The following is a 14,556-nucleotide window of genomic DNA, read 5'->3' as shown; positions in this document are numbered from 1 at the left end:
ATGTGCGCCTGTCGAATTAAAATAATCGTCATCATCGTATAATTTTTGCTACATTTTTTTGTTTATTGTAAAAATTTTAGAACACTGAATCTCTGCTGAAGAAGGATTTTAATTACTGATTTATCGATTACTAGATTTCTTTCAGGCCAAAGTAATTATTTGAGACAAAGTTTAGACAATAATTATTATTGTCTTTGAAATATATACAAGTTTTGCCTGCATACAAAAGGGTGTATACACATTTATTAATAGTATTCTGCAACGATGTCATTAACATTTATTGGACATAAATATGTTAATTTTAACATGTACAATGAAATTTTTATTATGACCTTATTGCGTTCCCAGAATTTTAAGAAAATTAAATAAAACGGTTTTTGAATAATGCGTCAATAAATTGATTCATAACTATTTTATGAAGCACTTCTAACAAGTAGTTTTAGAAAATAATGGCGAGTTACTGAAGCACAAACAGTATCAGAGCAATGGGCGCATTTTTCAAAAACATTTTTTTTATCAAATATGTCTAACATTACTATATGTTATTCCAAATCAAAAATAGACCAACATCTCAATTTCTTCGAAAATACATCTAGCAGCGTTGTCTGTGGCAGTTTTAGAGATTTATTCTAATGTAACATAATTTAAATACGTCTAACAAATTACATTTATTGTTAGTAATATTAATAAGATACCGTGCGTTCATTAATTATTTAGATCAGTGGAGGCTATGGACATTAAATTGATGGTTTCTTTAACTTTGTTGTCGCCTTTTAAGTAAACTTATTCACAAATCTGCAAAAGTTATTTTCTTTCATTAGTTTCCTACTTTTCAACAAGCAAGAGGTAATTAGTTTGTGAATTGATTTATCTCAGAATGCAACCAACATTATACATGTGTTCGTTTAATTGCATAATCTGAAAAGTATCCGAAACCGAGAAGACATACGTTCAAAATCGCACAGCATTCCTTGATCTAAATAATTAACGAACACACGGTATTATTTTATATATGTATATGTGTAGTTGACAATAATCTATTTTTTTCTACGTTGTTTAATTTAAAGCAAGTTGTTGTGATGTTAGAGAGAAAATCATGCATTTTGGAACATTTTAATTAAGTGAACGTAGTTGGAACCCGGAACTGCAATAGACTAATGTGAAACAGTGGCAAAAACGAATTGGATAAGTTTATCGCATTGTTGAAGCACTAACAAGGTGTGTATGCGGTCCCTTGATTAAATTAGCTATTAAGGGGACACCAGCAATGCCGATAAAGCTTATGTCGCAGTTAGGTTCAGACCTATTGAAAACCAAGTTAATGGATTTACGGTTTTGTGGCTGAGCTACGGAACTGCACCACATTATAGTTGCAACACATTCAGGTAATCACATGATTTTTCGTCTAGCTATCTACGTATTATGCATGCGGTACAGTGGAGTAAAAACGCTTATAAAGGATATTAAATGGGCGGCAGAACTCGGATATTGCGAACGATTTTTAGTTTTTATCTTTTATTTTAACGCTGATTTAGTGCTGGATATTTTTGATCATGAATAATTCACATTTAAACGTCATAAAATTTGAGCAGAAAATTTTACAACAGTCTGCCTACATGACAAGTTTAATGAAATTTATTCCAGTTTCATAAACCGTGCCCTAAATGATATACTTTTTGCTGTAATTTAATAGAAGTGTATATTATTTTGAATTTCATAACACTTTAAACATCTTCTCACAATGTCCGGATCACCTAATGTAGTAGAGTGTTGATTATGAATTTTAATTAGCCCTTGCACCACAGAACAGTCACCTTCGCCAGCGATATCCTTTACTGCTGGTCTAGTTATTTCTAACAATAAATTTATTCTTGCGTTATTTAAGAACTAGATAAAGACCAAAAAAAATATAGGAATGGTTTCGAATTCTGTGTAACTTTTCGCTTTATGAATTTCTAATATTTTAGGGATACTTTCATAATTTAATATCTTTCTTAAGTTTTTACAAAATGTAAGCCGAAAGATCTAGTATTTTGTTTTTGTTTATTAGATAACTATTATTATTTTCTTATGTATTATATATGATATGTAATAATGTGATAATGTCAACATATTACTGTCGAAAGAGCTTTATGTATCAATAAATTTTAACAAAGTTTATCCTATCTATCGAAAAGATTCTTATCTAGACGACAAATAAGCTCTTTACATACTGCAAGCTTCTTATATCCATTTCACCATCAAAATCGTTTCCTATTAAGTAGATTTTAATTTTAATGAGTAGGTAGAGCAAAGGGATTTTATCTTCTCTAATAAATATTATTGTCGTTTGTGTTCTTTCGTACATTCTTAAGAAATAACATTGCCAGATAATATATCGATGAGACGACATAAAAACATCTGTTGGTAATTTTATTCGTAATGTTTACTTAGCAGTTTCCGAACGGCTAAATGTTTACTAATATTGCGAAAAGTGTAGAGGCAATTTTCTGGTTGAAACTTTTATTTTTTTCATTCATTCGGATTGATTCAATCGGTTCTTCGCCGCTGAATATCGACAGTTGGTAGACTTATTATAAGCTTGACATTTTACGAATGAATTTTTTTTCTTTTCGTATAGTTACTTGGGTTTTATACTCGTTCCATTTTTAGTTTTAGAAATAGTAATTAAAGTATGTCTTTTTAAAGTTTTTTTACTTCCCGAGCGATAACTGAGTGTGTACTTCAGACATATGGAGATTAAAATTGATCTGTTCATTCCTTTCAAAAATTGATGAAATTTAACTTGAAATAAGGGTTGTTTGGTTAATAGCCGTATAAAAAGATAAAATCTCTTGTGGGCTCTGTCTAAATTGATTTGAATGAGGGATGATGTAGAGTGTAGTGACGTAGTAGAACTCATATACCTACTTTTAACGATGGCAGTAGCTTTAATTAGAATTGCTTACTTAGAATGGAAAGGCAAGAAAATAATACTTCTCGAAAAGACCCGTGCACTTTTATTTAAATTAAGCACAAAGAAAGAAAAATTCGTTCAACTATTTACACCATATGTGTACAAGAATATTGCTGGAGAATCAGATATAGGAACTACACCAAAAATTGGTTACTTAGACAGAACTTCTCTCGGTCCCTTAAGTACAGTCCAACAAATGCAGCTTCTTCAAAAAACTATAAAATTTGATTTTCCGAAATTTTATTTATTTACGATAACCCCTACGCATTAAAAAATTGGTATAAATTTATTTAGACAAAACTTCTCTTGCCTCTGAAGTAAGTACATGTGAACAAATATAAATTCTCCGCAAAATTGTAAATCAAATTTTACGAATTTTATTTTTTTATAATGAACTCAGTTTTAAAGATATGTGTGGACACGTCAATAAAGAAGCATGCTGTTTGTATATTTCAAATGAATTTTCCCATAACAAAATTTTGTGGTGCCTCATCAACATTTTAGCAAGGACACAGACATTTGAAGAGATGCAGAAGAATACTAATAAGAACAGTGTAGTCAAATGTTCGGGAAAATGGGATGAGCAGTTTTGGATTTAATCAATAAAATAAATATCCTCATTCAATAAATTTTTGGGTTACCCTATGTAAGCAATTCTTAAAAATATGGATGTATTGGTAAACTACAATTACAAATTCGGCAAAATTTTGAGACGACGCCATTAACTTTTTGGGAGGGAATAAAGGTGTTGGTAACGTTTAAACGTTTGCAAGAGTTAACAGCTATCGGTTTTGCAGTTTCAAAGTTGAAAAATGTTATACAATTTTGATTTTTTTTACAAAATACTAGACGTCTTGGGTAAAAACTCAACACGGATGCATAAACAACAAGTGCAGGAGTATCTTATTATGTAAAATTTAAACAAGATTTAATATCGTAAATTTTGGAGATGATGTCATCCCATTGTTGGTGGGGATGATTAGTCAAATTTTGGTTAGACAGAGAGACGGAGACAAGAGATCTATTTTTTGTATTCTAGGGGTCATAAAACGTCGAGAAAATATAAAAGCAGTCAGTCGTCCGATGGAGTCGATTAGTATACTTCCTTAAATAATAATAATAACTTTATTACCATTCAAATCTCAGTTGCACTGTTTTTAGTGAGTCCATTAAGTGTACATATTAATGAATATTATTACAATATAACACAGCCGTTGATTTCACCATTGACTTCTTGCAAGATCATGCTAGTGTAAGAAAATAGTGACCCATTGAACCGGAAACTTTTAGGTTGATAGTACGACGGTTTTCCAACTAAGCTAAGCCACTACTCGACTGCTTGCTCTCATACTGTTATGAAATATTATTATGTAATTTGAATTTTTGTGCGAAAATCTGGATGGCTAGTTAGGTTGATTATGTGACTAATAAATATTGACACAAACGAAAGACGACAGACAGACATACGGAAACGGGAAATCTATTTGTTTATACTCGAGAGGTTAAGAATCAGTTCCAGTATGTTTAAAAACTATCTGCTTTTTTCCTTAAGTGTAGCTGAATTTGTTGGAGTGAAATCTTTGTAAAATTGAAGTAAAACGATTGGGAGTCAAAATGCGCGTAAAACTTTCGAAGTACGCATAAAACCTCCAAAGTACATAAAAATAATGTGCAAAAGTAAGGTGCCCATAAAAATATATAATGTTAGTTGTCATAAAGACGAAAGTCCTAAAGTTTTTCAATGATTTTCGTGTGATTACACGAGTTGCGCGATTTTGGGCACTGTGCAAGGAAAAGCACAGAAAGAGAAAAATTCAAACCAAAAATATAACTAAATTTAAAGGGATTTAAAACGATATTTAATAAAATTATTAAAGAACGAGTCGAAAATTTGAGAAAGTGTTTCGAAAAAACTTCTGGTTGACGCCATTAAAACTCTGAGTGGTTATAACTGACAAATGATAAATCATCACGTATTGTAAAATTTCATTAAAAAAGGTGGCGCCATCAACTTTTTAGGGGGATGAATAAATACATTTTGATCATAAATTTATCATGCTTATGATAACTTTAAAACATCTTCAAGATTTCAAAGCATTCGGTTTTGCAGTTCTTAATTAAATTGCAAAATGTTGTTTTATAATTTTGATTTTTTTTCCAAAAATCTGGACATTTCGGGTAGACGTCAGAAACTACATGTTATTTTATACAGTTTAAAGCTCATTTACTATGCACACTCTCGAAGTGACATCATCACATTATTGCTGGGGATGATTAGACAAACTTTGGTTAGCGTTTTGTCATCTACATGATATTTCTAATATAAATACAAAATTTGACAACAATCGGCGCAGTACTTTCGGAGATTATCTCTCTAATAAAAATCGTGACGGCAAACAGACGTATAGACAGACGGACAGACAGACGGATAGACAGACAGACAGACGGACAGACAGACAGAAACGGGAGATTTATCTGTTCGTACTCTAGGGGTCATGAAAAGTCGAGAAAAGTATAGAGTCGGCCGACAGACTGGATTGCAATACCTCCTTCGCTTACGCTCGGGAAGTAAAAATAGAGTAATGTTTTCAAATGTACTACTATTCAACGGATATCCCTTGTCCTTCACATGTGTTTTAATAATCCATATTGGTTTCTAAGTTAACATATAAACAGACATATAAATGAAGTTTGTAGAATCAACATTTTGCGATATTCAGAACCGGTTTTTGCGAAATCCTTGTAAGGCAATAATACTGATTTAGTGATAAAATGTTAACTAAATTTTATTTGTTCATCTCCTTCTGGACACTGATGACTACATCTTAAAAATTTAATAAATAACTATGTTTTAAAAAACATGTCCATTCAAATGCAGTTTATCGCAAAATTAGTGTGTTTATCTTCACTACATGACAGTGTCATTACAAAAGTTGTTTACTAACCTTATCTAAATGCAAATTGTGAAATAACAATTTGGTTGTAATTAAACATTAGGCGATTGATTCGTATTCAAATATTAATCAACAATTTTTACAACAAGTGAAGAAACTTAAAAACCCCCGGTACAAAGAATGAACTCTTAAAAAGTCTGGAATTGGTTAAGATTCGCTGCGACGGTCGATGTGCTATCCCCACCTACGTGCGAATCGAACTGATTCGTACACTAGCTGTGTTATGAGCTAATGATCTTGAAGTGATTATCATCAAACATAGCTAAGGAGCATCCCGATTAAACCAGCTTTTAAGCAAGAAAAACCGCGTCGAAATTGGTTCATCCGTTTGGACACGATAGACACACATACAGACAAGAACTTCAAAGTTATAACACCTCGTTCTTTTTTGGTTGGGGGTTAAAAAGTACAATTAAAAGACGTTTGATATCATATCAAATGTATTGTGATGTTTATTCAGATAATATGATTATTAAAAATTTACCCATTTTTGACATTACATTTGGGTTATTATCCAAAGAAAAAATTTGCACAAATCAAAATTACAATTTATTTCAAAAACATTTATTATTTCTTTGACATTTTAATGAGAGTGTAACATTCATTTAAGAGTCATATTTGTATTTGTCCCTGTATCTCCTTTAGAAAGTTAATGACGTCATGTCAAAAAAATGCAGAGCAAGGCAGAGGACGTCAAAATCAACAAAAACTTTAAATACAATATCTCATTTTTGACTTAGTTTAAAAGTTACTTTATTTTTGAAAAAATAAATCAACTTCACCAATATATAACAATAGAAGTAATAAATAAAATATGTAAACCCAAATTTTTGATTGTATTTAATTTCCATAAAATTCTGAATACACACCATTGTTACGATGACGTTATTTTAAAATACACATATATAAAAAAGCTATCTTGAAAAAGATGTTCTGACGTGCTTCAGAGGCCAGAAAATTTCTGTGTAAATAATAGATTTTGGTTCGTTTTAGTGTTTTCCTAATGCTGCCGCACTGAACTAATAATATATTAACAACTTCCTCATGAATAAACAAACTGTTGATATATTTTATAAAATGAATCCTATAAATAAATTACAGTATCCCAGTGATAAAAAATAAAAACTGAATTCGATATTTTACTTTAATAATAAATGTGTTATGAAGCAATAGAAAATTTAGCAAAAAGCTGAGTTAAAAACACAACATCTGCATCTGTTTCACTTGTACTAGGTAACAAAGTAAGGCGTCACCAACGTCTCCGAATCAATTATGCATGCCATCCTATGCACATAATGGAAGTGAAAAAGCATGTCACGACTAAGTAAGTTTATTAAAGTGGTAAATTCAGGCCGACTGGGGCCGGCTGGTTCGATAAAGAATCCCTGAAACTGACAAGTAGTTTATTCCGAAGACAAGCACTTCGCAAATACGTGACCAAAAGGAAAATATTCATTAGATGTTTTCCGGGTGGAGATTCCGGCGGAAATGATCTTTGTTTGCTTTCCATTTGTGCTAGTGGACTTACTTTGTACACGTCTAGTTGACCGCAAAACACGTCGAATTGGTTGTAGAGGTCTTGCAGCATGTTGATCACCATCATCGGAGTAGCGGTTGAACAGATGGAAGTGAAACCGACAATGTCAGAGAAGAGCATCGTGACGTCTTCGTGGGTTTTTGCTTCGATGGTCTGACCTAAGGGAACGAGATTATAAATTAGTGGTGGTTTTCTAGAATGTGGGCGGTGGACCTCAATAGTTAATAACATAATACAAGAAAAAGCAACAACTGCAAACTCAAGTGAAAGCTAGCTAAAAAATCGCTTTTAATCCAATTAACAGTACGTATCAAACATATTTTTCAAAAGTATTCTCCTGCTGTAGAGCGTATGAATAATTCTAACATAATAAAATATTTGGAATGAGGTGTGAACAATTCAAATAAAAATTAATTTGAAGTTAGTGCTATTTATTTATACTCTAGTATTGGATAGTATTATTCTTCACGGTGGTAAGAAAGAGTTGGGATACGAAGTTTAACAGTACCTATAATGAATAGATTACTGTACCGGTTAAAGATCCTTTTTAGATGTCCAATGAACGGAAAAAATGAAATCATTTTACTATTTTCTGACTGTCGTAAAACGGTTGCTGTGAAATATTAAGGTAAACCATGTTTTTTAAAACATGTAAACATACTTGTATACATAGGTACTTGTTTGAATCATGATGCCATTGTTTGGAAGTACGTTGTTACACGGTTATTAAGTAAGGTAATGTCTCATATGATTTTCGTTTATTGGGAATGTAGAGCTGAAATACAACTGTGGTTGCGTGATGTCTCACTGTAACATTCGCTTACGGCTCATGCAGCAAATTTTATCTTGTGGAGAAATGAGCCTCGTTGCACACTATATGAATTTTATATTCAGTGAAAATTAAAATAGTCGGAAGATTTTAATTAATATTAATAAGCCTTGGACATTTTTTCACAGAGATGTCATATCTTCTCTTCATACATAAAAAAAGTTTAATCAAAGTAGAGTGCAGCACTATGAGGAGCTTTATGGGTTGAGATATGAAAATATGGTGCAAGATGGAATTTTTACGACAATTATTAAATATTGATACGTAAAAAGGAAACAAGGTTCGCATGTTACATTTTACTGGCGATCTCGTGTATTGTGTTTCGTGCACTTTATAACTCTGTGTGACACATTTTAAGGAAAATATGAATAAAAGTGTACACTGGGTGCTTCAGATTTTGTTTCTTGGGTATGTATTATAAACAATGCTGTTAACAGATAACCAAATTTAGATAAAAAGATAGAAATGAAGCACTATCGTCATTTAAGAATATGTTCCAACTGTCATCCTTCACAATGAACACAAAAGTTTTTATTAGTTAGCTATTAATAACATATCACGCGTTAAAAATGTTCAAACATTCCTAATTCAGTTTTTTTTAATCTTCTAAATCAGGTAAAGGCCGCAAATACACCAAATCTTGTATGTATTGTCTCAACAATAAATCTAAGGACCTTAAATGTGGGCAGCGGACTGGTCATCGAGTAGAGTTTAAAAAAATTGATCATCTTCGACATGCAGCAAAGAAATATTGCAGTAGTCCAAGATTCCTGACGTTAAAAATTACCAACAGTAATTTTGTTGCTATGACAATATATGTCAAATCGATATATTTATTCATTTAGATAATTTATATTTTTTGTTGCAATTTAAAAAAACAGATTTGCGTTGCGAAACCGACGCCATATATGCATCATATTTGCACTGTACTAAATTAAGCTTATTCCTTCAAGCTAGAAACAATGGTGTTTACAGAATTTCAATATTGCTATTTGTTCTCAAGGTATAAGGCCGCAGATTTTTATCTGGACACCCTGTATATTTGCATAGTGTGTGATGAATCCAATAAGACAGGATAGAAAGCTGGTTTATGATTTTATAAAAAATTGGTCTAAAGAGTTTAGACAGTACTTCCCTCGCTGTCGGAAACTTGACGACTGCATGCCTATTGTGTTTTTTTTTCTCATTACATTTTTGTAGTGGGAATTTAAAAAAAATTGTGATGACGTCATCAACATTTTTGCAAGGACACGTATATCAGTTGGGATAGATGTAGTGTAATACTAAGAATAAAATTATTGTATTCCCAAATTTTCGGGAAAATGAATTGGGTCGTTTTGAATATTGATTTCTTATAATCAATAAAATAACGAAACAATTTACTCACGTATACGGCGCCGGTGTGTAATATCTAGAGAGCGGATTTCTGTCGGGCTAGGCAAGGCCAAACTCGGTACGGCTCGTACGGGATGCGAATTCATTGCGGTTGCGGACTGCACTTCGTTTATTTGAGATTAGAATAACGCTGTTTCGTTGCACTCTGCTGTTAATTCCCGTTCTCATTTACTTAGCCGTTTGATTAATAAATCGTTAATTATATTTATGGAATTAGTACCGATTAAATTCAGTGATTATCTATCACCCGGCGATCCAGCACGTCCCCCCCTATAATCGTGACGTAGCCCGACAGAAATCCGCTGTCTAGTAATATGAGGGGCAACTGAAAATCGTTTATGTATAAACATTCTTAATTTAAGATGACAAGCGTAACAGCATACGTGAGACTCAAACAGAGAAACTGTAAACAAAACGACCATCGGTTTTATTGCTTCGACTTCCGCTTATTATATAAAACATTGGGTTTTATTTTAATTCTTGACGGTGAAATTCACAATTGGTTGATTATAAACATGTCTATTCCACATTCGCGGAACCAAGTGAGCGCATAAAACAAATGCAGGTCTGTAATGTTAAAGTCGATGTAAATAAGCGTGCTACCCTTATGTTTCAACAGAGTTTTTCCTTTAACAAATTTTGTGTCTACCAAATTGGGTTGGTTGGGGTGTAATACTAATAATAAGTGTTGCCTTTAATTTAATCAATAAAATAAATTGACTTCATTAATTTTTTTGAACCACCTCTTAAGAAAATCTAAAAAATATGAATGGAATGATAAATCACAAGTACAAACTCATCATATTTTTTGCATTTTAGATAGGATTTATTCAGCAAAATTTAAGGGTGACGTCATCAATTTTTTTAGGAGGGATGAACAAATACATTTTGAACAAAAGTTTACCATGCTTATAATAACTTTAAAATATTCCCAAGATTTCAAAGCATTCGGTTTTGTAATTCCTGAATAAATCGATAAAATAAATTCACGCATTCATTAATTTTTTTGAGTCACCCTGCATATGCAAATCCAAAAATATGAATGGAATGATAAATCACAAGTACAGACCCATCATATTTTGTACATTTTAGATACGATTTATTCGGCAAACTTTTGAGCTGACGTCATCAGTTTTTTGTAGAAGATAACCAAATATATTTTGACTAAACATTTATTATGCTCTTTATGACCTTAAAACATCTGCAAGATTTCAGAGCATTCGGATTAAATCAGTAAAATATATTTACGCATTCATTAATTTTTTTGAGTCACCCTGTATATGCAAATCCAAAAAATATGAATGGAGTGATAAATTACAAGTATAGACTCATCATATTTTTACAGTTTAGATAGGATTTATTCGGCAAACTTTCGAGCTGACGTCATCAATTTTTTGGAGAGGATAAGCAAATATATTTTGACTAAACATTTATTATGCTCTTTATAACCTTAAAACATCTGCAAGATTTCAAAGCATTCGGTTTTGTAGTTTCTGACTAAATCAGTAAAATAAATTTACGCATTCATTAATTTTTTTGAGTCACCCTGTATATGCAAATCCAAAAAATATGAATGGAGTGATAGATCACAAGTACAGACTCATCATATTTTGTACATTTTAGATATGATTTATTCCACAAACTTTTGAGCTGACGTCATCAAGTTTTTGGAGGGGATAAGCAAATATTTTTTGACTAAAGATTTATGATGCTCTTTATAGCCTTAAAACATCTGCAACATTTCAAAGCATTCTGGTTAGCAGATTAAAAATTAAATTTCAAAATGTTGTTTTATAATTTTGATTTTTTTTCCAAAAATCTGGACGTTTCGGGTAAAAACTGAATTCGGAGTCGTAAACTACATGTGTAGGACTATGTTATTTTATACAATTTAAGACCCATTTACTATGTACAATTTTGAAGTGACGTCATCGCATTAGTGGTGGGGATGATTAGACAAATTTTGGTTAGCGTTTTACCATCTACATGATATTCCTAATATAAGTACAAAATTTCACAACAATCGGTCCAGTACTTTCGGAGATTATCTGTCTAATAAAAATCCGGGACGGCAGACGGACAGACGGACAGACGGACAGACGGACAGACGGACAGACGGACAGACGGACAGACAGACGGACAGACAGACGGAAATGGGAGACCTATTTCTTCGTATTCTAGGAGTCATGAAAGATCGAGAAAACGTAAAAGTAGAGAGTCGGCCGACGGACTCGATTACAATACTTCCTTTGCTTACGCTCGGGAAGTAAAAATTAAGTATTTCTAGAATAATCTGATTTTTATGGATGGTTTATTAAATCATCGTGTTCTAAGAATATTGGGAATGGAAATTTAAGATATCTTATAAGAGATGACTGATAATAATTTTATTCTCTGACCTTCCTTTCTCCCGTAATGTCAAAAGCACGTTTATTGTAAAAAAGATCTGTGCTAATAACAGTTACTGATGTAAATAATTAATTCCATTGTAGGTATTTAAAGCCATTTTTTAAATATTTTCGTCATAACATAAATGTAGTAAAAAATATTTAAAAACCATGTGTTCAAAGAAAAAGCTCTTGGATAGAAACTATGAATCATAATATGCATAATATGCATAATACTTATGGGGAAAATTATAAATAAATATCTGTTAAAACTTCTTCTTCTACAATTATATTATCATAAAAGAAGTTTAAATTCTTTTTCTAATATTGAAGTTGAGGCTTTCGGAAGGAAAGAACTTCAAGGATTGCTCGCAAAACGAACAGGGAACGTAACTAATTTATCATTTTAAGAATATAACGTTGTTATATATTCCATTAGGGTTCCGTTAAAAATCTTTATATTTGGTATTTTCTGAACTGGCCTGTTGTGGAAGTCATGAAGTGTGTTGTTTAACCATTTTTTTAAAGAAAAGTTGGACAACAATGGAAATGTGGAAACAGGACAGAATATTATATAGTTCAATATTCTGGAGTTGGTAAGTGGAAATGTGTAGATGGTAGGTAATTTTAATCTCCTATTCACAAAAAAAAACTAGGCAATGTCCTATTCGAATATGTTGGAAGCTTTCTGAAAAACGCTGAAGGATATTGACAGCACTGAACAAAAACCTGTGCCTGTAAAAGTAAACCTGCACCGGTAAAACATTCATAATATCAAAATTAAATGTGGGAATTCCGAAAATCGAAGATTTACCTAATGATAAACAAAATGAAACGCCTGTAGAAAATAACATCCCATTAACATATGCTGGAGCTGTCATTGGCAATAGCAAAAATACCAGTACCGCGTTCGAAACAGTGCCGAAATCTGCATTCTTGCATGTATCTCGTTGTGGACCACGTGTGACTTCCGAAAATCCGTTGGTAGGAATTTTTTCAGGATATTAAATTTTGCTGTGATATGTAGAGTAAAAGTTAGTTCAACACATCCTTCAAAGTAACTGTTCCCCTAGACCCTTATCAGGAAGTCATGAATCTTGATGTATGGCCTGTGGGTGTCGCAGTACGAAAATTCTACTTTAAAAAGAAGGTTTTTCCGAAAACAACGTCAAAGACAATCAAGAAATGATAAGGTCTGTGGATCATATTAGCAAAAGTAATAAATTCAGTATATTTCATATAAATATTCAGTGATTAACGAACAAAATCAATGAACTTTCTTGTTATTTACAAGACACTGATTACGACTTGGTATGTATATCTGAACATTTTTTTCAAAAGGAAACCATACCTTTCTTAAAAATTAATGACTATAATTTTGCTATACATTTTTGTGGATCCTCCTCATATGCGTGGTGGTGTATGTATTCTTAAAAGAGTCGCGTTAGATACAGAACGCTAAATTTGGAAATGTTTTCTGACGAGGTTAATGTTGAATTCTGCGGAATTGAATTAATATCACAGAAGATGTTAGTTATTGCAGAATATAGATCATGTCTGGGTAATGCTCAAATATTTCTATACAAATTTGAAGACCTTATAAATGCTGTATCGGATCAAAATAAAAGGGTTATAATACTTAGCATTCATTTTGAGAAGATTTTGAATTCTTAAGTAATTTTAGGTGTCGTATTGATTTGTTTGGAATGGGGGTCACTATTTCTCAGTTTACGAAATCAACTGTGTGTATTGACAATACTTTAACTAATTTGGTAAATTCTTTATACAAGACAAGTGTGGTTGATCCTGGTCTCGAGGATTATCGTGGACAAGTCGTCAGTATTAAGGTAAACATTTCCAAAAATAAAAACTCAGTAATTTTAAGAAGGAGAATTACACAACAGGCTATAAAAAAATTGCGAAAGAGCCTTGCCATAATTGTCTGGACTGAACATACGACCTTTTATGATGCAGTACATGTTAATAATGGAGCATTTTTCATGGCTCAAGTATATAACACTCTGATAGACAAAGCAATGCCATTGAAAAAGTATACATTAAAAAATCACAATCTAAATTGGTATAATAATGATTGATGACCTAAAAATATGCGTTCCGTCTTACAGTCATTAAAGACACTATACAATTGCACAAATTGCGTGCTTGACAAAGCAGCCTTCAATTCGTATCGTGACCTATACCGGTATACCACTACTCAAACTAAAATACGTCCCACTATTGCTAAAAATTCCAACAATAACGTTTCAATAAGCGAACAATTTTAACGAAAGTTCCCATATGTAAAAACAACTTTTATCTTTACGCCACTACCCCTACACAGCCATCTTTTCATAAGAAGAAACTTAAAACATGGTTAAAATGGTTTTTGCAAGGAAACATGGATTTTGCAATAAGGGGCGGAGCCTATTGCATATTTCCTTAAACAAATTTTCCATTTTAAACATGTTTTAAGTTTCATGTTGTGACAAGAAGTCTAC

The 14,556-nt window shown here is 32.1% G+C and overlaps 1 protein-coding gene across 2 annotated transcripts in view; it reads right to left on the bottom strand.

Annotated features, from left to right (window-relative positions):
• Positions 1 to 14,556, bottom strand: part of LOC135122457 (head-specific guanylate cyclase) — a 207,398-nt gene that overhangs the window by 9,743 nt on the left and 183,099 nt on the right. For both annotated transcript variants that reach the window (XM_064046644.1, XM_064046652.1), the window contains exon 8: positions 7,439 to 7,605. In XM_064046644.1, coding sequence (XP_063902714.1) covers positions 7,439 to 7,605 — 167 coding nt within the window. The remainder of the gene's footprint in view (positions 1 to 7,438; positions 7,606 to 14,556) is intronic.

This window comes from Zophobas morio, unplaced genomic scaffold (genome assembly GCF_036711695.1).
Source record: "Zophobas morio isolate AGI-343-1 ecotype UQ-CSIRO unplaced genomic scaffold, CSIRO_AGI_Zmor_V1 ptg000002l, whole genome shotgun sequence".
Lineage (NCBI taxonomy): Eukaryota > Metazoa > Arthropoda > Insecta > Coleoptera > Tenebrionidae > Zophobas > Zophobas morio.
This window is presented reverse-complemented; position numbering and strand designations above follow the sequence as displayed.